General features: G+C 39.0%; 1 protein-coding gene across 1 annotated transcript in view; it reads right to left on the minus strand.

Moving 5' to 3' along the window:
* The window catches only part of WDR64 (WD repeat domain 64), a 135,781-nt gene that overhangs the window by 45,397 nt on the left and 67,272 nt on the right, over positions 1 to 23,112 (minus strand). The window contains exons 10-14 of the mRNA XM_005690570.3: positions 17,389 to 17,515; positions 13,355 to 13,503; positions 11,147 to 11,270; positions 8,716 to 8,891; positions 741 to 917 (exon numbers count right to left, since the gene is read on the minus strand). Of these exons, the coding sequence (XP_005690627.2) occupies positions 741 to 917; positions 8,716 to 8,891; positions 11,147 to 11,270; positions 13,355 to 13,503; positions 17,389 to 17,515 (753 nt within the window). The remainder of the gene's footprint in view (positions 1 to 740; positions 918 to 8,715; positions 8,892 to 11,146; positions 11,271 to 13,354; positions 13,504 to 17,388; positions 17,516 to 23,112) is intronic.

Here is a 23,112-nt window from a genome sequence, read left to right on the forward strand (position 1 = left end):
GTAGTGATCACTTATGGCTGCTGACATCCCCTCCAAAAAAAAAAAAAAACATTATGTGAATTTTAATGGAGGTAATGACACATGTACTATAGTGACCTCCATGTAGTATAGAGTCTTTTTTTTTAATCAAAGCTGTATGCACCAGATATAATTACCAGGTTAAAGGAAGTAAAAAAGAACCTCTTCAATTTACCACAAGGGTGCAATCAGCAAAATCTGGAAAGTGATAAACCAATTGTCTAGTATCATCAAGAAAAGAATTACAAGGGGAAAAAAGATAGGGAAAGATAATTATAGCTTTAAAGAGACATCAACCAAATGGACCTTGATTGGATTCTAGTTGAAACAAACTGTAAGAAGTATATATTATATGAGAAGATCTGGGAAAATTGAAAACTGTGATGTGATTATATTAAAGATGTCTTATAAATTATTTTAGAAAATATTTGAGAAAATACTGGTATCATTGTTCTATTTTTGAGTCATTACTATTTAGAGATACATCCTGACATATTTAGGGATAAAGTTACACAATGTTGAGGATTTGCTTCAAAATAATCTATCCATTGACAGTGGTCATGGAGAAGTCATAGAAATAATGAGGAAAAAAATTGGCCATAATAGATACTTTTTGAAGCTGGCTAACAGTACATGAAAATACATTGTATTATTTTCTCTACTTTTGTATATGTTTATAGTTTTTCACAATATAAAGGAAAAAAATTCAAGAAGAAACTTACACCAACACGCTGAGAAAAGTTTTTCTCAACTATCAACTCTACATCTGGGAAGGGAATAGCCATGCTTCTTTCTTTAGTAGACACCCTTAGATGCACAATACGATTCCCATTTTGTAGGACAGGCACAACATCAGGTAGCTCCCATATCACCGCAAGGTAAATATCATCTTCTTTACCCTTTAATAGAAATTCAGTGAGTACATGAAAAATTCAGTTAACTATTTTGAGCTGTTTTAATGGCATAGAGAAAAATAGAACATACAGTGATATACTTGCCACTCAGCTTTGGTGGCTCAGACAGTAAAGCATCTGTCTACAATGCAGGAGACCAGGGTTCGAGCCCTGGGTTGGGAAGATCCCCTAGAGAAGGAAATGGCAATCCACTCCAGTACTATTGCCTGGAAAATCTCATGGACAGAGGAGCCTGGTAGGCTACAGTCTATGGGGTATCAAAGAGTCAGACAGGACTGAGCAACTTCACTTTCCCACTTTCAGCTTTATCAGATCTTAAGCTCTACCTGTCCCCATCTAATATAATTCCTCTTTCTTGTTTACTTTCTCGAGGTAACTAGTAACCTGAATAAAGTTAGTCATCAAAGTTTATACCCACATGCCATATTCAGGTTTTATTCATATATATAGCTTCCCTGGCAACTTAGATGGTAAAGAATCCACCTACAATGCAAGAGACCCATGTTTGATCCCTGGGTCAAGAATATCCCCTGGAGAAGGAAATGGCAACCCACTCCAGTAGGTGAAGAATCCCATGGACAGAGGAACCTGGGAGGTTACAGCCCATGGGGTCACAAAGTATCAGACATGACCTAGTGACTATGACTAACACTTTTCATATGTATGTTACATGATATGATATTGCTTTCAGGCTTCTAACCTTTTTATAAAATGATATCAAACTTTATGCATTCATACTCACCTTGCTTGTTTCACTTAATTTATTTTTGAGATTTATACAAGTAATTACATGGCACTCTAGTTCATTTTGGAGAAGGCAATGACACCCCACTCCAGTACTCTTGCCTGGAAAATCCCATGGATTTTGAGGGATTTTGAGGATTTTTGAGGAACCTGGTAGGCTGCAGTCCATGGCATCGCTAAGAGTAGGACATGACTGAGCGACTTCCTTTTCACTTTTCAGTTTCATGCATTGGAGAAGGAAATGGCAACCCACTCCAGTGTTCTTGTCTGGAGAATCCCAGGGACAGGGGAAGCTGGTAGGCTTCCATCTATGCGGTTGCACAGAGTCAGACAGACTGAAGCGACTTAGCAGCAGCAGCAGCAGCAGCTAGTTCATTTATTTTTAGGCAGCAGTATTGTATGAATATACTACTATTTACTTATCTATTCTCCTACTGGGTGAGTGTTCAGGCTGTGAATTTTTCACTGCATGTTTTTATGGAGAAATGGCATATTTTCTAGCGCATGTGCCTGGTATAGAATTATTAAATTGTAAGATATGTGCATCCAGTTCTTTCTTAACATTCTTGTCAAAACTTGGTTTCATTTGATTTTTTAAAAATTATTTTTGGCTATCTGATAGTTTTAAAATGGGACATTAAAATTTTTTTAAATTTATTAATTACATTATTCACATTTTCCTAATTTTGTAAGCTGAACATATTTTTCATGTATTTTTGAATCATCTGATTTTCTTATCTGTTCTTTGTCCATTTTCTGTTGAGCTATTTCTTTTTCTTCTGGATTTATGTCATTTATTTTTATAGTCTGGTTCCTAATCTTATTTACCTGGGGTGCATTTGTCTTTTCACAGTCTGTGACTTCTTTTTCTACTTTGTTTTCTAAGACAGGTGTTTATTTTTAGTTTGATTGTAGTAAAGGTATCTTTGTGATATCTCATTTATTCAGGTTGTCTTTATGTCCATTAAGATCGCTACCGCAAGAACCTTGTATGTTATTGTTGTATTTGTTTTAGGTACCTTTGATTTTTTTTTTTTTTTTTTTGCTATTGTCATCATTCTTTCTGTTTTCTAGTTGGTTATTGTTGGTGAAATGCTTTTAGTTTTAGAATTTTCAACTTTTATATGGGAATAAAAGCTACTCTGTAAAGGTTATTTTGTTGGCAGAGCAGGGATCTTTGTAGGTTGAAAGGCAGCTGTGGTAAAATGAGAATATTGGTTCTAGGCATGGTGACAATGTGTTTCTAGTCTTAGTTCTAGTGAGACCTTGGACAAAGTCTATATCTTTATGGGGCCTTATTTTCCTTAGTTCATAGTTAAAAGTCCAAAAACTTTATGTTTCTAGGTGTAGATCTAACATCTCTGTTATCTCATATGTATGTTAATTCAAAAGTGTAAGCCAGTGGTACTCCTATATACTAGTTGATTCTTTAGTGTTTGCACCATCATGGGATTAGGAGGAATCTCAGCAATATCCAAATAGTGATCAGATATGGATATACTGAGCAATAGCTTGGTTAGGGTCGTGGGCTCCCTTGATGAGATAAATTGGCTACAGTGGTTTAAATAAGTTTAGCTGCTTTTAGCTGAACCATTTCAGATAGTAGCTCTCAGACTTTCTGAATTCACAGAACACTACATTTTTAAAAATCTTTTAAAAGATTGATTTAGAGTTACTAATATTTCATTTTACCAAGAAAGGACATGGGGGGACCCTTATTCAGAGACACTCCTAGGATGAGATTTGAGCGTGATGTTTCATCTGCAAGTATCCTTAAATCCCCAGAGGTGTGTGTGGAGGGGGCAATGTGTGCTATGGTTTATGTGTAGTTTTCCTTGCTTCCAAGGATGTAGAGGAGTAGCTGAACAAGTGTGTAACAGCCTTTGATACTTTAGAAATTGGGAAGAGAATGGGCAGCAGAAAAGCTTACTGATGGTATCCCAACAGAGGACTGCTGTGGGGAATGCTGAACCCCAACCCTCAAGAACACCATGGCTGTATACCCCCCCTTTGGGATTGTCACCTCTTGCATTTTTCTAGTAGCCAAAGCCCAGTGAGAAGAAAAACTGTAGTTAAGTGGGCCTAGAATCTAGAGAGAAGAATGGACAAAACATGCAGAACAGATCCCAGAGTAGCTAGAACTTCTGGGAAGTACGATAACTTGAGTGAACCTGAACAATACTTCAGTTCAGTTGCTCAGTCGTGTCCAACTCTTTGCGACCCCATGGACTGCAGCATGCCAGGCTTCCCTGTCCATAATCAACTCCCAGAGCCTACTCAAACTCATGTCCATCTCGTCAGTGATGCCATCCAACCATCTTGTCCTCTGCTGTCCCCTTCTCCTCCCACCTTCAATCTTTCCCAGCATCAGGGTCTTTTCCAATGAGTCGGTTCTTTGCACCAGGTGGCCAAAGTATTGGAGTTTCAGCTTCAGCATCAGTCCTTCCAATGAATATTCAGGACTAATTTCCTTTAGGATGGACTGGTTGGATCTCCTTGCAGTCCAAGGGACTCTCTCAAGGGTCTTCTTCAACACCATAGTTCAAAAGCATGGGAGTTCAAAGCAGAAACAAAAACCAACACATGATCTTCATGTTTAAGAATTTGGTTGATGAGTTAAAGGAGACAGTGCCTGTCTGAGACCTGAACTAATAGCGTAGCAGTAGAGAAATATTTCAAGAGTTAGCAAAGCTAAAACAAAACAAAAACAGAGGAAAAATATAAGAAATCTGGAGGACAGATTCAGAAGACCTAATGAGTCAGACACGACTGTGCAACTGAACTGAATATGCAAATAATATGAGTTTCTGAATTAGAAAAAAAAAAACATATGCCAAACAGACATCTAAGAGACAAATAATAATACAACGAAAATCCCCTGAGCTGGAAGAAATACCTAGGACTTCAGATTGAGTTTCCTGTGGAATTGATGAGAAACAATACACACATAGGCATAGACTTTAAACTTCAAGGACAAAGATACCATCTTATAAATTTGCAGAAAGAATAAGTTGCTTACAAAGGAAGACGACTCAGACCAGTTTTGGATTGCTCATTGACAGCACTGTCACTTGAAGACAGTGAAGTTACATATAGACCAAATAAAAGGTCTTGTAACTCATGAATGGAGAAAGAAACAGCAACCCACTCCAGTATTCTTGCCTGGAAAATTCTATGGACAGAGGAGCCTGGCAGGCTACAGTCCATGGGGCTGCAAAGAGTCAGACATTACTGAGCGATTAAGCACACACACACACAGGCACTAAAGTTTTGGTCTGCTTTTACTTACTGTATTGTCATCTCTTTAATACCAGTTAGGAGATTTAGAAAATATTTAATCCACAATGTTTCATGGCTTTCAGTGACTGTCCTGAGTAGTTATCTAATATAGACTCCTGGGATTTAGAAAAATACCTACTGTATGGGGAGCACACAAAATATTTCTTGAATTGTGTTGAGTTTCGTTGGAAATCAGAGGAAAGCAGTCTTCCCTGACTCCCAGATTAGGCTAGGCACTACCTGCCATCATTAATTTCTATAGCACTCTGTGCAAGCATTCATAACACATATAACAGGTGGATGAATATCAGTCCTACTTATTAAATTATAAGTTCCATTGTGAAACGGGAGATATCTTTCTGGTTCATGGTAAACATTTGGTAAATGGTTACTGAAAAAAAAGAGTGAATAAATGAAAGTATTCCAAAAATTAAGTATGTAAATCAAACCATATTTTACCTTGAATAGGCGGATAATAAGTGATAAGCAAATAATAAGATATCAATAATAATAAAAATAATGTTTTCAACATTATCCTTATTGTAAATCTCCCCCCTCAAACATTAATAAAATACCATAAAATGCCCCCATAGATTTACTATTGTATACCTTACAAGGGGTTTCTTATATTTCTTCATTCTGTCAGTCCTTAGTGAACACCGACTCTGGGCAGAGCAAGAATACAAATATGAATAAGAGAGGCTTTCAGTCCTCAAGTTCAATCTGCGGAGTTCTGGAGACATAAAAAATCAAAATAATCAAGGGGAAAATGCTATAGTAGATCTAAAAGCAATTCTGACACGGGAACAGCACCATGCTACATTTTGCAGTTTTTAAAAAGGAGGGTTTATAATAGCAGATTTTGTCTGTTGGGATTGCACCAACTTAAAACAGAGAAATTAATACATTGTCACATTTGAGAAAATATTACTAATAAGTTCCTTTCTACAGTGCCACTTTTTTAGGGGGTAAGTGAGCTTGTTTAATTTCAGTTCAGTTCAGTCGCCTAGTCGTGTCTGACTCTTTGCGACCCCATGAATGGCAGCACACCAGGCCTCCCTGTCCAGCACCAACTCCTGGAGTTCACTCAAACCATCGAGTCAGTGATGCCATACAGCTATCTCATCCTCTGTCGTCCCCTTCTCCTCTGCCCCCAATCCCTCCCAGCATCAGTCTTTTCCAATGAGTCAACTCTTCGCATGAGGTGGCCAAAGTATTGGAGTTTCAGCTTCAACATCATTCCCTCCAAAGAAATCCCAGGACTGATCTCCTTCAGAATGGACTGGTTGGATCTCCTTGCAGTCCAAGGGACTCTCAAGAGTCTTCTCCAACACCACAGTTCAAAAGCATCAATTCTTCAGCACTCAGCTTTCTTCACAGTACGACTCTCATATCCATACATGACCATTGGAAAAACCATAGCCTTGACTAAACAGACCTTTGTTGGCAAAGTAATATCTCTGCTTTTCAACATGCTATCTAGGTTGATCATAACTTTTCTTCCAAGGAGTAAGCATCTTTTAATTTCATGGCTGCAGTCACCATCTGCAGTGATTTGGGAGCCCCCCCAAAAATAAAGTCTGACACTGTTTCCACTGTTTCCCCATCTATTTCCCATGAAGTGATGGGACCAGATGCCATGATCTTCGTTTTCTGAATGTTGAGCTTTAAGCCAACTTTTTCACTCTCCTCTTTCACTTTCATCAAGAGGCTTTTTAGTTCCTCTTCACTTTCTGCCATAAGGGTGGTGTCATGTGCATATCTGAAGTTATTGATATTTCTCCCAGCAACCTTGATTCCAGCTTGTGCTTCTTCCAGCCCAGCATTTCTCATGATGTATGTATTACTTCTTTATTTTTTGAACAGTATAGCAATTAAATATTCCAAGGGATAAGAGGGTGGAGATGAGTTTAGTTTTATTTCATCTCTCTAGAAATTGAGTAGATTTGTAGACCAAGCTCTGATGAAAGTAAAGTTGTCAACATGAATGACTGCATGAGCTGGGTCAAGGGGTGTGCACGTGTGTGTCAGGAACAGGTGGTAAAAAAAAAAAAGGGGGAAATAAAGAAGAATGTTCAGTCTAAGGCCATCCATTGAAAAAAATGGTAAGCTATAAGAAAGACTAGTGCCATCTCTAGCCAAAACTTTATTTAGGTCCAAAGTTCCTCCTCTGAAGTCGTTCAGTCGTGTCCAACAGTTTGTGACCCCATGGACTGTAGCCTACCAGGCTCCTCCATCCATGGGATTTTCCAGGCAAGAATACTGGAGTGGGTTGCCATTTCCTTCTCCAGGGGATCTTTCTGACCCAGGGATCGAACCCAGGTCTCCTGCATTGTAAGCAGGTGTTTTACTGTCTGAGCCATCAGGGAGGCCCAAAGTTATAGTTTCCTAATGACCTCTTTGCTTTGTGTCATCTTTTAGGTTCTTCCTTCACAGGCTGAAAACCCACAAGTGTCTATGCCCAGTTTGCAAGGATAATGCTACTTGCAGGTTCTGTTTTCTGAAGGAATGTGGCTATGTTTGGATAATACTTAAATTATTGCTTTATTTTGTCAGTTCAGCAAAAAAAAACAAGAAAAGAAAAATCATACTAAACGCCCATTTAGTCATGTATTGACTTGGCTATCAACTTGTTTTCACTTTGCTACAAATTACTTAATACATAATTAAATAGAATTTTGTTGATTCCTTGACTGTGTCTCAATTATCTAAAAGAACATTAATCTTTTTCCTTTGGTCTTTTTTTTATAATTTATTTTTTTTTAATTTTTATTTTTACTTTATTTTACTTTACAATACTGTATTGGTTTTGCCATACATTGACATGAATCCACCACGGGTGTACATGCGTTCCCAAACATGAACCCCCCTCCCACCTCCAAATTTTAACCACGTTTCTCAGTATTTCATTTTATATATTGAGGAAATTGTGTCCATCAGTAAGAATTCCACATTCTCCTCATGGCAGAATTACAAAGAAAATCTTTTAAAAGAAAGTTACAACTATTTCTTTCCACTGAAGAACTTCCTTTCTAGTACAGTGCCATTTTGGATTGCTCAGACAGCAAAGGAAGATTAGTTGAATTAAGGAAGTTTTTCACTCCTATCTTCAAAAGGGGAAGAATAAGGGCAAAGAATCCTTGAGTTCTAGGCAGGGAAGTATCCACTCAACAGCCAGGGTAAATGATCTAGTTTTCATTTTAAATATGAAGAAGGCTTTAGTGTACTTAGGTGGTAAAAGACACTCAGGAAAAACAAATTTAGTCTACTTCAATCCTTCCAAAACATACCTAAACAGATTGCCATGTTAACCGTTAAGTACACAAAGCCGTTTTGATGACAAACTGAAAAAGTGACTTGAACATCCCTGAATGCATTATGGGTTATATGGTTCAGAGAGGAATCATTGCTCCCTTTCATAAAGCCTACTGGGGAGCAGCTCCGCCAGTGAGTTATCCTCAAATGAGGATATAAACCATGTCAGAGGTGGTAGCTGTATGTAAATTTAATCTTTTTGATATCTACTCCAGAGGATCCTGGCTAATCCTTTTCAGCAAACATTGGATGGGCAGTGTCAACAGCTAGTCTTTTTTGCTCTTTGCTTGGACATGGGCAAGGTTAATAGGAACATCGTAGGAAGGCTGGTGGAGAAATACTATCCTCCGCTGGCTGGCAAGAGAAGAGTTAAATGGGGATTATCCACGCTCAGCTGATTTTCCCAAGAAGAGGACATAGAATACGTGGAAGTGGGACTGCAAACCTGGATCATTCTGATCTTTCCGTTGCGCTCCAAAGAGAGGAGCAAGTATTGGTGTTTCTCCTGAGCTTTCAGGAAAATCAGGCGGTGCAGCCAGTGCTCTTCCTCTTTCCAGTCTTTCCCTTCTGGTAACACCTTCAACTCTTGTCCACTGCCAAAGTCCCAGATTTTAACTGTTCCTGAGCACACAGAGAAAAGATCCTATAAGCAAAAATCATTTCTAGGAAGAATGGCTTTTATCTCAGAGAAAATCAATCTAACTGAAAGCTTTCTGCAACAATTTATCCTAAGTTTATTCCCTACTGAGATTGACATCGAGTCTCCCTAGCATTGCTGTGTACAAAATATATTTCTGTATGCTTTCATTGTCACAGGCTGATAAAAAATGAACAGGACCAGGCAATGTCTTGAAATTTGTGAACATATTCTTTAAAATTCTCAGACTCTCCTGTGTGAGTTTTCTGTCTTCATTGGGTCTTTTTCTGCTTTTATTATCCCAACGCTTTCCAGTTTGCTAAATACTCTCCAATATCTATCTATCTAAAATCATGCCACAGTGATTATTAACAGTAAAAGGTCACTCCAATAGTGTCATTTCCTAAGGTGCTAACATATTTTAGAACTAGATCCTACTGGGTAATAAAAGGATTAAAAGAATTCCAGCAGGTAGAAAACAAAATGTTTCGAGTTGTTGGTTACATAAAAAGGAAATGCAAAAAGGGTATCTGTCAAATTTCTTCTTACATTTGAAATCATTCATTCTAATTAACTTGGTTCATGTAGGAGATCCTCATGAAAGGGCCAGGTGAAATGATAGCATACTTATTGAATGCCAATTTCTAGGTCATTACTCAGTGTAGAGAACTATCTTCTAACATGGGCTTTTAGAGTGACCTCAGGTTGCATTTATTCACACCCCATCAACTCAGCATTCTAGATTTTATTTCATGTATATTGTTATCTGCTCACACTTTAAAAACTCTGACTTTTACTGAAGATACTCTATTCATCAACTGGCTTACAAACAAGAATTTATCTAGTAAGTATATCCCTAGAAGAAATATAGGCTTCCCTTGTGGCTCAGCTGGTAAAGAATCCGCCTGCAATGTGGGAGAGCTGGGTTTGATCCCTGGCTTGGGAAGATCCCCTGGAGAGGGGAATCACTATATGTGTATAGTGATACAGAGGGTCATATTGTCTAGGTCATGTTGTCTCTCTCGTGGGAGTTCAGAATAAGGTAAAGTGAAAGGAGAGAAGGCTGGTTCCAACAAGTTCTATGAGCTCTCCACAGCAGCAAATGACACAGCCCAAATGGAGTATGACATTCTCTCAGGGGTGACATGACACATGTCCTTAAGCATCTTAGACTTTTCAGTTCAGTTCAGTCGCTCAGTTGTGTCCAACTCTTTGCAACCCCATGAATCGCAGCACGCCAGGCCTCCCTGTCCATCACCAGCTCTCGGAGTTCACTCAGTCTCACGTCCATTGAGTCCGTGATGCCATCCAGCCATCTCATCCTCTGTTGTCCCCTTCTCCTCCTGCCCCCAATCCCTCCCAGCATCAGAGTCTTTTCCAACGAGTCAACTCTTCGCATGAGGTGGCCAAAGTACTGGAGTTTCAGCTTTAGCATCATTCCTTCCAAAGAACACCCAGGACTGATCTCCTTCAGAATGGATTGGTTGGATCTCCTTGCCATCCAAGGGACTCTCAAGAATCTTCTCCAACACCACAGTTCAAAAGCATCTTATAAACAAGTCCAGTGTAGAATCCTAAATGTGATATGGCAAAGTTGGATGGATATTTTGTCTGGTCCAATATTTTCAGTAAAAATATTATGAAAAGCACTAAATAGAATTTCTGTGTCAGCTGATGGGGCTTCCCTGGTGGCTCAGTGGTAAAGAATCCTCTTGTTAATGCAGGAGACATAGATTCAATCACTAGTGGAAGATCCACTGAAGAAGGACATGGCAATCCACTCCAGTATTCTTGCCTGGGAAATACCATGGACAGAGGAGCCTAGAGGGCTACAGTCCATGGTTGGGATCACAGAAGAGTTGGACATGACTGAGCAACTAAACACCAGTAGTAACTATTAGCTGATGGTACTCAAAATTAGAGGGACAGAATGAGTCAGTGCAACACAGGTAAGTCTGATTCAAAATGGACTGAGATGGTATATATGAAAGACTTCGCAAACTGATAAGCATCTATATAAGTAAGATATCTGTTACGATTAACATCAATATCAGGACATTAATACCCATTATAGAAGAGCCTAGCACTGTTCAGTCAGTCACAGCAGTCTCACTGGCATGTTTACATATTCCAGCTCGATTCACACTTCCCCTCTAACCCAAACAGCTTGTGACGAGATCCTAGAACAAATTCCTGGGACACTAAAGCAAGGGGGCCATATTCTGGATATTGGTCTGACCATTATATGCTCCTGTGGCAAAAAGAAATCCACTTTCATCAATAGCTGCAGCAGTCAGTTCAACATTGAAGCCATGAGGGTCTAAAATCTGGTATATTTGGAGGCCAGTTTCGAGTTCCCATACCTACAAAAAAGAACAATAAAATACTTCATAAGACCTTCAGTTTTCATCAGTTTTATAATATTCAAAATAGCCTCAAAATTGGCACAGGGCATACCTAACACCTTTTCCAACATTCTGCCATGAATGTTGGTTTAATCAAAGAAAGGTCAAAAAGATGTAGTCTAATAGTCACTGTGCTACCCCAGAGTGTTTCTGTAATATATATAGGTGGGATGAGACAAGCCACAACTGTTCCAGGCAGCCCTTGTCTATCTAGGAAGCAGTCAGATGCTACTCTCAGCATGAGGCAAGCTTAGCAGCAGGCTAGAAATATAACAGGAGGTCAGCAGACAAAGAAATAAAGTTGAATGTATTCTCTGTTGTCATTTATCCAAATTATCTAGACATCATGGGCCAGAATCTACAATTAGCAGTGTGAAATCTGAGAGAACCTGAGGAAGGGGCTCACTGACCTTTCCAAGGAGTGTTCTGATTAGGGACATGGGCCCAGTTCTTAACAGAGAGAACAGGGGAGGAAAGGCAGGGGAGGCTGACTTCAGAGAAGGTTAGGTATAATCAGAAAGCCTAGAAACATGGCAAAGCTCATCATTATCTCTTTAGAAATGCAGTAGAAGCATGAAACCTGCAGTCTCGGTCTGAATCTTTCTCTCTTCATGGATCTGCCAACTTCAGGTGTCTATTAGACCTCCAGTAAACAAACTGAACTGGCAACACAGTTTGAACTCGAGGTATTTGGAAACAGAGGCAGCATAAACAAAGGGCCAGAGATGGGAAGGTACAGGGTTCCTCCAGGAAACTGAAAGTCAGTTGTTGCAGCTAGAGTGAAAGAAGGAGAGTGGGAGGAGATGTAGCTGATGTAATCACTGGTCTGGAGACCAGATAACAGGGGCCATTGACTGAGCTGTGGCAGAGCCAAGATCTGAATGAAGTCAGGCTGGCCCTAAGGCCCATGCTCTTAACCTGTGTGCTCCCCTGGGTGTAGATGAGGTCCTAAAGGGAGAATGAGGACTAAGGACCACTACAGGAAGGGCTCTCAGGGGCCACCCATTTCCTGGCTTAAAGTATGATCTGTCTCCAACCAGTCAGGTTTGAAAATTCACCTAGATGTCTTCTTTTCCCCTCCCCACCTTGCGAGGAAGACACTTTCCCTTTAAGAGGTCAGTATTTCATGAAGATAGCCAGGTTTTAGTTTCCCTCTACTTATTCTGTGGGCCTTATTAGAAATAATTGATAATTACATGAACTTAGGAGATTTTGGTCTGAGAAAATCTCTAGCAGATGAGCACAGAAGGTCAAAGGTTGAGAGGGAATTTGAAGAGTCCCTGGGAAATGCTTTCTGCTGCTCCCTATGTCTCCTTTTGGAGAGCATGCATGAAATAAAAGGATAAACACTTCGGGCAAACACCTCCAGCCATCACTGCTAGATGAAGTCAGTGGTCATAAATACAAATACAGTTAGGATGGTCCAGAACTCTGGCCTCTAGGGAACACATTAATGACATGGCCTGAGGATTGCAGAGGAAAGTACGTTGGTATTCACCTCAGAAACACCTGGGTTCGTATCCCAGCCACGATGCGTACTAGTTATATGAACTGAGGCAGGTTGCTTGATCTTTGAATCCTAATTTCCACATCTTTAAATGGAACCTCACACAGAGAACTAGTATGAGGATTAAACAAAATTGTGGATTTAAGACACTTGGCACATATCCCGGACCTATCGGGGTTAGAGTAAACATCTATACATTTCTTTCCCTTCTTCTTAACAGTCTCCTATAGCTCAGTTAAGAAAAATTTTTACACACATACTAGGCTTTTTCCCTTGACATATTTCCCTTAAAATTCCTGTTTTGATCATAAGAACTGGCTTCATTTTTAAAATTGAACTTGTAGTCTAACAGCAAGCAGTCTGAGCTGCATTAAAATGCTTACTTTTCATGTATTCATGAAAGCTTAAAAATAGCTCTAACAGAAGGTTCCATCATATATGCCATTACCTTTATTTAATCACTCAAAGACTCATCTATAAGAAGAGAAAATTCTATCTTTGCTTTTTTCTTCTTGAAGAGTCAATATGTACTCACCTTAATTATGGACTCAGAGCAGATGGTAAGTACTTGGTGAAAATATTTGTTGTAAAGCATGACATTGATTTCTCGTTCATGGGTGTGAGGGACCTGTTTTGTATCTTGTATCATCCTAGTTAAAGGATACATGTCCATAACACTAGATCCTTGAACAGAAATAAGAATCTCATAAATAACAAATGTTAGAAGATTTGAACCACAAAGCATTTTATTCAACTAATTGTGTTTGGAAATAGCTGATCAGTGAGATTATTAATGCCTAGGAGACCGAATGAGGTAAAAACACATTCATTTATTCAAAAACATCTTTGACAAATGAAACAAATATGATTTAGCCAGAGAAAAACATTCATTTTGGGCTTCATTAATTTTCAAGTGTAGGGTACTTGGACTTCCTTGATATCTTCTTTTCAGTGACCACTATTTTCCTACTTTTTATAGTCTAGTTTTTTCCTTCTTTAGAGTGCCTGCTACATTATCTAGTGTACAGTAATAAAGATGATGGCCACCTTTTTGCTGATGGAAAACTTCCATTTAGTGATTGGGATATGTTAGAAAGCTGTTTCAACCAACGAATAGTAAAGCACTCTGTAAACATGGTCTTGTGCTTCCCTGGTGACTCAATGGTCAAAAAAATCTACCTACACAATGAAGGAGATGAGCGTTTGATTCCTGTGTCAGGAAGATCCCCTGGAGAAGGAAAGGCAACCTGCTTCAGTACTCTTGCTTGGGAAATCCTACAGATGGAGAAGCCTGGCCAACTAGAGTCCAGGGGGGTCACAAAAGAGTCAGCCTAGCAACTAAACAGCAACAACAAAACAAGCCAGTGCTTGCAACAATATTAAATAAGATTAATTTCCAAATTACCATAGTGAATTAGATGGAGAGCAGGTATTTCTTACTTGCATTTTTTAAATTTATGTGTTTATTTTAATTGGAGGACAATTACAATATTGTGATGGTTTTTGCCATACATCAACATGAATCAGCCATAGATACACATGTGCCCCCCCCAATCCTGAACACTCCCTCCCACCTCCTTCCCCATCCTATCCCTCTAGGTTGTCACAGAGCACCTGCTTTGACTGCCCTGCTTCATGCATCGACCTCTCACTGGTTATCTATTTTACATATGGTAATATAAATGTTTCCATGCTTTTCTCTCAAATCATCCCACCCTCTCCTCCCACCGAGTCCAAAAGTCTGTTCTTTATGTCTGTGTCTTCTTTGCTGCCCTGTATGTAGGATCATCAATACCATCTTTCTAGATGCCATATACGAGCATTTAATATACAGTATTTGTCTTTCTCTTTCTGACTTACTTCACTCTGTGTAATAAGCTCTAGGTTCATCCACCTCATTAGAACTGACTCAAGTGCATTCCTTTTTACAGCTGAGTAATATTTCATTGTATACATGTACCACAACTTCCTTATCCATTCATCATGGCATTGGTTTGCTTTTATAGTAATCCTATAAACTGCAAGTATGATTTAACTCTCAAAATCAACCATGTATTCTGTTTTATGATTGATAGTGTTATAGTTATAGTTGATATCTCTAGTGTAATGTCTAGAAATATACATAAGGATCTCAAAGCATTCCACAGTTCAAACAGAAATGAAACTTCTTCCCAAGTTATTGGTGTGGAGATTAAGCTACCAAAGACTGGCCCTTCTTTTTCTCAAGTCTCTCCATAGAAATCTGAACTGCAGCAAAAATTTCAGCAAGAGTTACTGAACACTTTCCTAAAGTGTTTGAATTCTAGGATAAAGTCTACTCATGTGTAAAGAGAATGGAGGGGGCTCTTCTGGTACAATTCAAATACAACAGGGTGGAAATCTGAGAGGGATGTGGAAACTAGATAATCAGACAACACATGGAGCGCCTTCATATTCTACTGACTGTAATGGATTTTATCTGAGCTGACAACAAAGCTAGATATGCTTATGAACAAGTGGCAATCTGCTCCATGTTTGGCTAGATACACAATTTAGCAGTATAGAAACAAAGCAATACAGAAAAAGAAAGTAGATCCAGGAGTCAGAACCTTTGGGACTGAATCCCACCTGTATATCTCAATCCCACCTGTATATCTCAATCCCACCTGTATATCTCAAGTCTTTATACTAGTTAGCTGAAATAGTTAATATTTAGTCTTATCATTTATAAAATAGGACGAATAACAATTCCTACTTCAGTGGTGATTGCGCAGCTCAAATGAAATAAAGTCCATGAAAGCACTTTGTGAAAGAACTAATCAAATGGTAGTTGTTTTATTAGAGTAACAAAAACAACAGTGGTGACAGTAACAGCAGCATATTCTATACCATGGTGTTGCTCTCCCTGGGGTTTATAAGATTACTATGGCTGCTTCATTTGAACAAAAGCACAAATGAAAATCTGAGAGCTAAGCTTCATTAAATTCTGATGTCACGTTGATGGTTGCCATCAATGTATGTGATTTTAGTGATTAAGCAATACACAGAGCTCTATATTGTTGTAAGCAGAGTATTATCTGAATTACATAAAGTTAGGAAGAAATTTTGATCTTAGAGTTGTCTTTTGTGTTTTTGCTTTTACGTTGATACATGAAGCTTTAGTTACTCTGATGATAATGTGATGGAAATGCTGAGCATGGGGTCGCAAAGAGTCAGACACAACTGAGCGACTTCACTTTCACTTTTCACTTTCATGCCTTAGAGAAGGAAATGGCAACCCACTCCAGTGTTCTTGCCTGGAGAATCCCAGGGAAGGCAGAGCCTGGTGGGCTGCCGTCTATGGGGTCGCACACAGTCGGACACGACTGAGGCGACTTAGCAGCAGCAGCAGCAGCAGCAGCAAATCAAACATGCCAGTTGGGGCACTAAGAGAAAACATGTTTGTAGCCATTTTTATGTTATTCTAAGAGGAGATAGTATAGAGGAGGGGTGCTTACAACGAGAGTTAATTTCTGTTTTAGAAGGTAGAAAATTATCCATCAAACATGAAGTTCTAGTTCACTTCTAATCCAAAAAACACCTAAAAGTTAAAAAAATGATTCATATTCTCCACTAGCAGAGATAGCACCAATCATTTCTCTGCCCTATTAATCCCACAGAAACTCAGGGAAGATGGTCAATAGGAAATGCATTCTGGGTTGGTGTTACAGAAGGAGGAACTGTTGCTAATACTGTTCATTTCTTCTAAAGCTTCTTCTGAGGATATGCACGTGAGTAATGTTCAACCCAAATGCCTAACAGGGTCTTTTGTCTCTTTACTAAGCATGTTTATCAGGGGCAGCAGGAAAAGGAGAAAAATAATCTGTGAGCATCAGTGCTGCTGGCTCTGTCATTCAGAACCCTATCCTCTCTCTTCACTGTCCTTTGTCTAGAAGCAAAGGCAGGTGGGAGGGTCAACACCCTCCCCACTGAGTAACTGTCTCAGTACCAGAGTACATGGGGCCAAATTGCCTCCCTGAAGAAAAGGGGCACTGACTCAGCGTGCTGGTGCAGCTGTGCTAAGATGGATCATATTCCTGCTCCAACACTCAATGCAGAGCTGGATTTGCCCTGTGTGTAGCAGCAGCTTTAACCCTACTACCTTGCATCCTAGGTTCAAGACCTCATCCACCAAGCTATAGAAAAATAGAAAGCCATAGAAAAACAGAATTGAACTGTTAGCTATTGTGAGAAATCACAGTTTATAAATTTCCCATCTAGTTTTGTTTTTCTTCTGGTCAGTGAGCAAGTGCTAGTTAAAAAAAAAGATTTAAAAAAATCAAGATTTTATTTGTCATTAACTGGGTACAGGCATGCTAAGTCGCTTCAGTTGTGTCTAATTCTTCGTGACCCTATGGACCATAGTCCAGCAGTTTCCTCTGTCCATGGGATTCTCCAGGCAAGAATATACTGGATTGGGTTGCCATGCCCTCCTCCAGGGGATCTTCCCAACCCAGGGATAGAACCCATGTCTTTTATGTCTCCTGCATTGGAGGGTAGGTTCTTTACCCCTAGTGCCACCTGGGAAGCCCATTAATTGGGTGCACTTACCTGTAATAAGCATGCGATGATTGGAATCAAATATCATAGAGTAAATCTGCATGTCTCCTGGTCCTCCTTGGCTATCGTGGAAGACTTGTAATAGTGAAAGAGTCTGTATATCCCATACTCTGAAAACCTGGAGGGATAAAGAACATGGGTCACCATTTTTCTACTTTACTTTCCCTACTCAAAGCTATTGAGGTGAACCATCTTCAGAATCTGCAGTATGCTCTTAAAAACTTGCAGGAAAGTATGATTTGTATGATGAGCACTCATTTGCTAAACTTTAATTTGGTTCTTGATTCAATTGTTATTCATTAATGTCAGAAGAAAATAAAAACAGTGACTAAAAGTTTGCCAATAGGAACTAGATTTTTTCTGTCCTCAAAAAAGATAGGGGAAAGACATAGAATTTATTATCCTTTAAGAATCTGGAGGAATAATAAAGGGCTGGTTATGACTAACAGTTTATCTGAAGCCATATTTCTCTTTACACTATAGATTAGAAAATAGAGACACGGCATCATTCAGGTGAAGAGTTTCAAACTGCTCTTTCATGACTTAAGATGAGAACGTCTTGCTAAATGAGGTTTCTAAGAACCTTCCCTGTTCCTATCCAGGAATGAAGAATTACAGAAAGCAGTTCTTAGAGATGGTGTAGATATAGGAGGGACTTCCCAGGTGACACTAGTGGTTAAAAAAAAAAAAAAAAAAATCTGCTAATGCAGGAGACCCAAGAGATGCAGGTTCAATCCCTGGGTTGGGACAATGCCCTGGAGGAGAAAGACTATAGGTAAATACATTATTAGTGCTCTCCTTAGAGGAAGGAAAGAGACCTAGGTTAGTTACTCAGATAGAACTTGGGATAATATAATAGAACAATAAAGTACAAATTCAGCAAAACTAGGTCAAGTTTACTTTGTCACTTGAAACAGCTAGCCTTAGTATTCTTCATTATTCTTTTTTTTTCTTTTTCAGAAAGTTACATTGTGATTAAACTTCAGGGAAGAAAAGTGATTTGATCAAGGATTACAAGTCCTAGCATGCATCAGCATTAAATAATATTTTTATGTCATAATAGTCATTATTATATACATTACCTATTGCTATGTTATATAGTACTTACTAAATTGGAATATTTGTTGAATAAATGAGTGATAATTTTATAGAACTATATACAAAGATTTGAAAAGTAGTTTTGTTAACAGAGGTATTAACTTCTTACTTAAGACACTTAGAGTTAATTGAATTCAAAACTTCACTATTGTGAAGGCAGGTTGGTACTTATATGCAGGAACATAAAAATGTCAAAATCATGTGATCAGGAGCTTGGATAACATGTATACCATCTACAGGCCACTATTACTCAGAACCTGTGCAACTGGGAGTCATTAATTCCTTTGTGCTAGTAAAAATGTAAGTTTGGGGAGTAGCTACAATATTGAAACTTATCACTGTTTGCATGACAGAGTAGAGGAGTCCATTAGGACAATTTATGAAGTTAGGTTCAGAGCCTATTTATGAACTAGGTTCAGAGAGACCAGTAGGGGAAGAATCTAAAAGTGGAATCAAGGAGTGTCAAACAAGTTTATCTCTGTTTTGTTTCCAGTTCTATTGTTTTGTTTGAGATGCTCCATGGGTTGGCGGTCTTTTTACTGTTCGTGTATGTGCTCTGAACTGTGGTTGGTGGAAAGAACAAAGTGAGAGTGAAAGTTGCTGTTGGGTCCGACTCTTTGCGACCCCAAGGACTTCTGCATGGAATTCTCCATCCAGAATACTGCAGTGGATAGCCTTTCCCTTCCCCAGGGGATCTTCCCAACCCAAGGATCAAACCCAGGTCTCCCAAATGCCAGTGGATTCTTTACCAACTGAGCCACAAGGGAAGCCCACGGAAAGAACAAAGGATGAGGCTTTGGGTTTCAGTTCCAGTCCATCGTTTCAATTCCTTAAGCCTCCGTTTTCTTGTTTCAGGAATGGACATAATAACGCCAGCACTCTCCACCTCAGTGAATCAATGTGAATATCTTTTGAAACCTGTGATGTTTTCTGCACAGTGATTCTATTTTCTACTTCTTTTGTGTGTTTTTAGGGAAGTGGTGATTGTTGGGCTGGCAGAAGGCACAAAGACCTTCCTCATTATGTTGCATCTCTCCTCTAGGTTTTTCTGCTGCCCTCTCCCCTTAGGTTGTTCTAGTTACTGTCATACCAAACTGCTTCCAGTTCCTAAAACCTCTTTTTCTCTGTTGTCTGCAAATTCACACATACTCTTGCTATCATCTACTGTTTCCTCTCCTCACTTTTATCTATCTAGCTAACTGCACAAGCTGGGATCAAGATTGCTGGGAGAAATATCAATAACCTCAGATATGCAGATGACACCACCCTTATGGCAGAAAGTGAAGAGGAACTGAAGAGGTTCTTGATGAAAGTGAAAGAGGAGAGTGAAAAAACTGGCTTAAAATTCAACATTCAAAAAACGAAGATCATGGCATCTGGTCCCATCATTTCATGGCAAATAGATGGAGAAACAATGGAAACAGTGAGAGGCTTTATTTTCTTGGGCTCCAAAATCACTGCAGATGGTGACTGCAGCCATGAAATTAAAAGACGCTTGCTCCTTGGAAGAAAAGTTATGACCAATCTAGGCAGCAAATTTAAAAGCAGAGACATTACTTTGCTGACAAAGGTCTATTTAGTGAAAGTTATGGTTTTTCCAGTAGTCATGAATGGATGTGAGAGTTGGACCATAAAGAAAGCTGAGTGCTGAAGAATTGATGCTTTTGAACTGTGGTGTTGGAGAAGACTCTTGAGAGTCCCTTACACTGCAAGGAGATCCAACCAGTCAATCATAAGGGAAATCTGTCTTGAATATTCATTGGAAGGACTGACTTTGAAGCTGAAACTCCAATAATTTGGCCACCTGATGTGAAGAACTAATTCATTGGAAAAAACCCTGATGCTGGGAAAGATTGAAAGCAGGAGGAGAAGTGTATGACAGAGGATGAGATGGTTGCATGGCATCATGGACTTGATGGACATGAGTTTGAGTAGGCTCCGGGAGTTGGTGATGGACAGGGAAGCCTGGCATGCTGCAGTCCATGGGGTCACAAAAAGTTGGACATGACTGAGCTACTGAACTGAACTGAACTGAATGGATCCAACTAAGAGAGGCATACAAAACGAGTGGGCTCCAACCAGAGCCCAGGCACTGTCTGGGGCAGAGTGGCAGCAGGGGAGCAGCTCTAGCTGGGCAGACAGGGCCACAGGCACTCTCACCACTCCATGGCAGTGCCCAGAGCAGTTCTCCTGGTTCAGGAAAAGGAGACTGAGAAGGAACTAAACCAAAGCAACCTCTGGTTCAGGGACTAGATCTATTTCTAAACTGAGGCCTCCGTGCCTATGTGAGGAAATATGGAGTAGCAAGCATATAGATATACACACACATATGCACACACACATATACAGACATCATGCTCCTAAATATTGAAAACAAACCTATTTTTAGAAAAGTTTAGAGGATATTTTTATGAACTTGAGTTTAAAAAGATTTATTTTTTTAAAAAAATCATTATTTTATCTTATTTTTTTCCATCATTTTTAAAAGTGAATAAGCTAAGCAAATACATATTTTAGATTCTTTTCCCATGTAGGCCATTACAGAGCATTGAGTAGAGTTCCCTCTGCTATACAGTAGGTGCTTATTGGTTATCTGCTTTATTTACAATAGTATATTTATGTCAATCCCAATCTCCCAATTTACTGCTGCTTCTTTCCCCACTGGTGACCCATAGGTTTGTTTTCTACATCTGTGACTCTATTCTGCTTTATAAATAAGTTCACTGATACCATTTTTTGAAGACTCCACATATAAGCAATATCCTATGATATTCGTTTTCTGTGTCTGACTTACTTCACTTAGTATGACAATCTCTAGGTGTATCCATATAGCTGCAGATGGCATTATTTTGTTCTTTTTATGGTTGAGCAATATTCCATTTTATATATATACCACATCTTCTTTCTGCACTCTTTTGTCAGTGGACGTTTAGGTTGCTATCATATCTTGGCTATTGTAAATAGTGTTGCGACGAACATTGGGGTGCATGTATCTTTTCAAAATAGTTTTTGTCCTTGCCAGATATATGCTCAGGAATGGGATTGCTGGATCATATAGTAACTCTATTTCCAATTTTTTAAGAAACCTCCCTACTTTTTTTTTTTAGAGTGGTTGCACCAATTTACATTTTCACCAACAGTTAAGGTTCCCTTTTCCACACACCCTTTCCAGTGTTTATTGTTATAGCTATGTTAATGGTGGCCATTCTGATTGGTGTAAGGTGATATCTTATTATAGATTTGATCTGCATTTCCCTAATAATTAGTGATGTTAAGCATCTTTTCACATGCTTGCTGGCCATCTGTATGTTTTATTTGCAGAAATGTCTATTTAGATCTTCCTCCCATTTTTTAATTGTTTTTTCATACCGAACTGCATAAACTATTTGTATATTTTGGTGGTTAATCCCTTGTCAGTCACTATGTTTGCAAATATTTTCTCTCATTATGTGGGTTGTGTCTTTTCATTTAAAATTATTTTTAATTGGAGGATAATTGCTTTACAATGTTGTGTTGGTTTCTGCCATACAACATGAATCAGCCATAAATATACGTATGTCCCCTCCCTCCTGAACGAGATCACTTACTCTTTCCTCTGCATCACTCAGTTTACTAATTATGGCTTTTTAGCTCAGCCCTCATCTTGGCAAATGATTTTTTTTTCTAATTTTAATTGGCCCTTCTTTATAGTTTCTTGTTTTGTTTTTTTTTTAATATTCATAGGCATTTCTGTCAATAGCCTTTCTTAATTTCTTCAGCATTTCTATTATCTTGGGATCTAGTAGGCTGGACAGGTCTGTTTCATTGTTTGTTCTTTCATGGGAATTCTCTTTATCTTTTAACTGAGAGGCTCCTGTGCATCTTCATTTTACTTATATTTCTCTACAGTTTGACAGTTGCCACTGTCATCTTGAAGGGCTGCTTTCACGTGAGACCACCCCGTGTACCCGCATGAATCTCACATTTTTGGCATGAGGGTCCTTTTTAATTATGGATGCCTGACACATCTTTCCTCAGTATGCCACTCTTCTTTTCACTTGAACACTTAGGGGATGACGTGGTGTTATTAATTGTCTATTTTCAATTGTATCTCAAGGAAGAGGGAGGCCGAAGAGGAGAGATATGGAGGAACAGCCAGTTGGTGGAGTAGTCAGAACACAAACAGTATCTATCGATTATATGGGTATGGTGTACGGTGCCCTGAAACAATTACAATAGTAACGTCAAAGGTCACTGATCACTGTAACTCATGCAGTATTAATTGTGGAAAAGTTTGGAATATTCCAAGAATTCCTAAAATTTGACAGAGAGACACAAAGTGAGCAAATGCCATTGGAAGAATGGTGGAGATAGACTTGCTGAACTCAGGTTGTGGCAAACTCTTACTTTGTAAAAACATCAGCATCCTCGAAGTGTAATAAAACAAAGCACAATAAAACAAGGTCTGCCTGTATTCTATTATCCTCCTCAGCTTTCTCAAATGGCTCTCCCAAGGTCATAAATTATTTGAGCCAGAACTTAAATTTAGTTTTACCTGATTTCAGAGGCCATGTGTTAAGCCATGTGCCTGAAATTGAGACAGGGCAGGAAAAAAAATCTTCACTTAGGACAATATCT

Source organism: Capra hircus, chromosome 16 (assembly GCF_001704415.2).
Source record: "Capra hircus breed San Clemente chromosome 16, ASM170441v1, whole genome shotgun sequence".
Lineage (NCBI taxonomy): Eukaryota > Metazoa > Chordata > Mammalia > Artiodactyla > Bovidae > Capra > Capra hircus.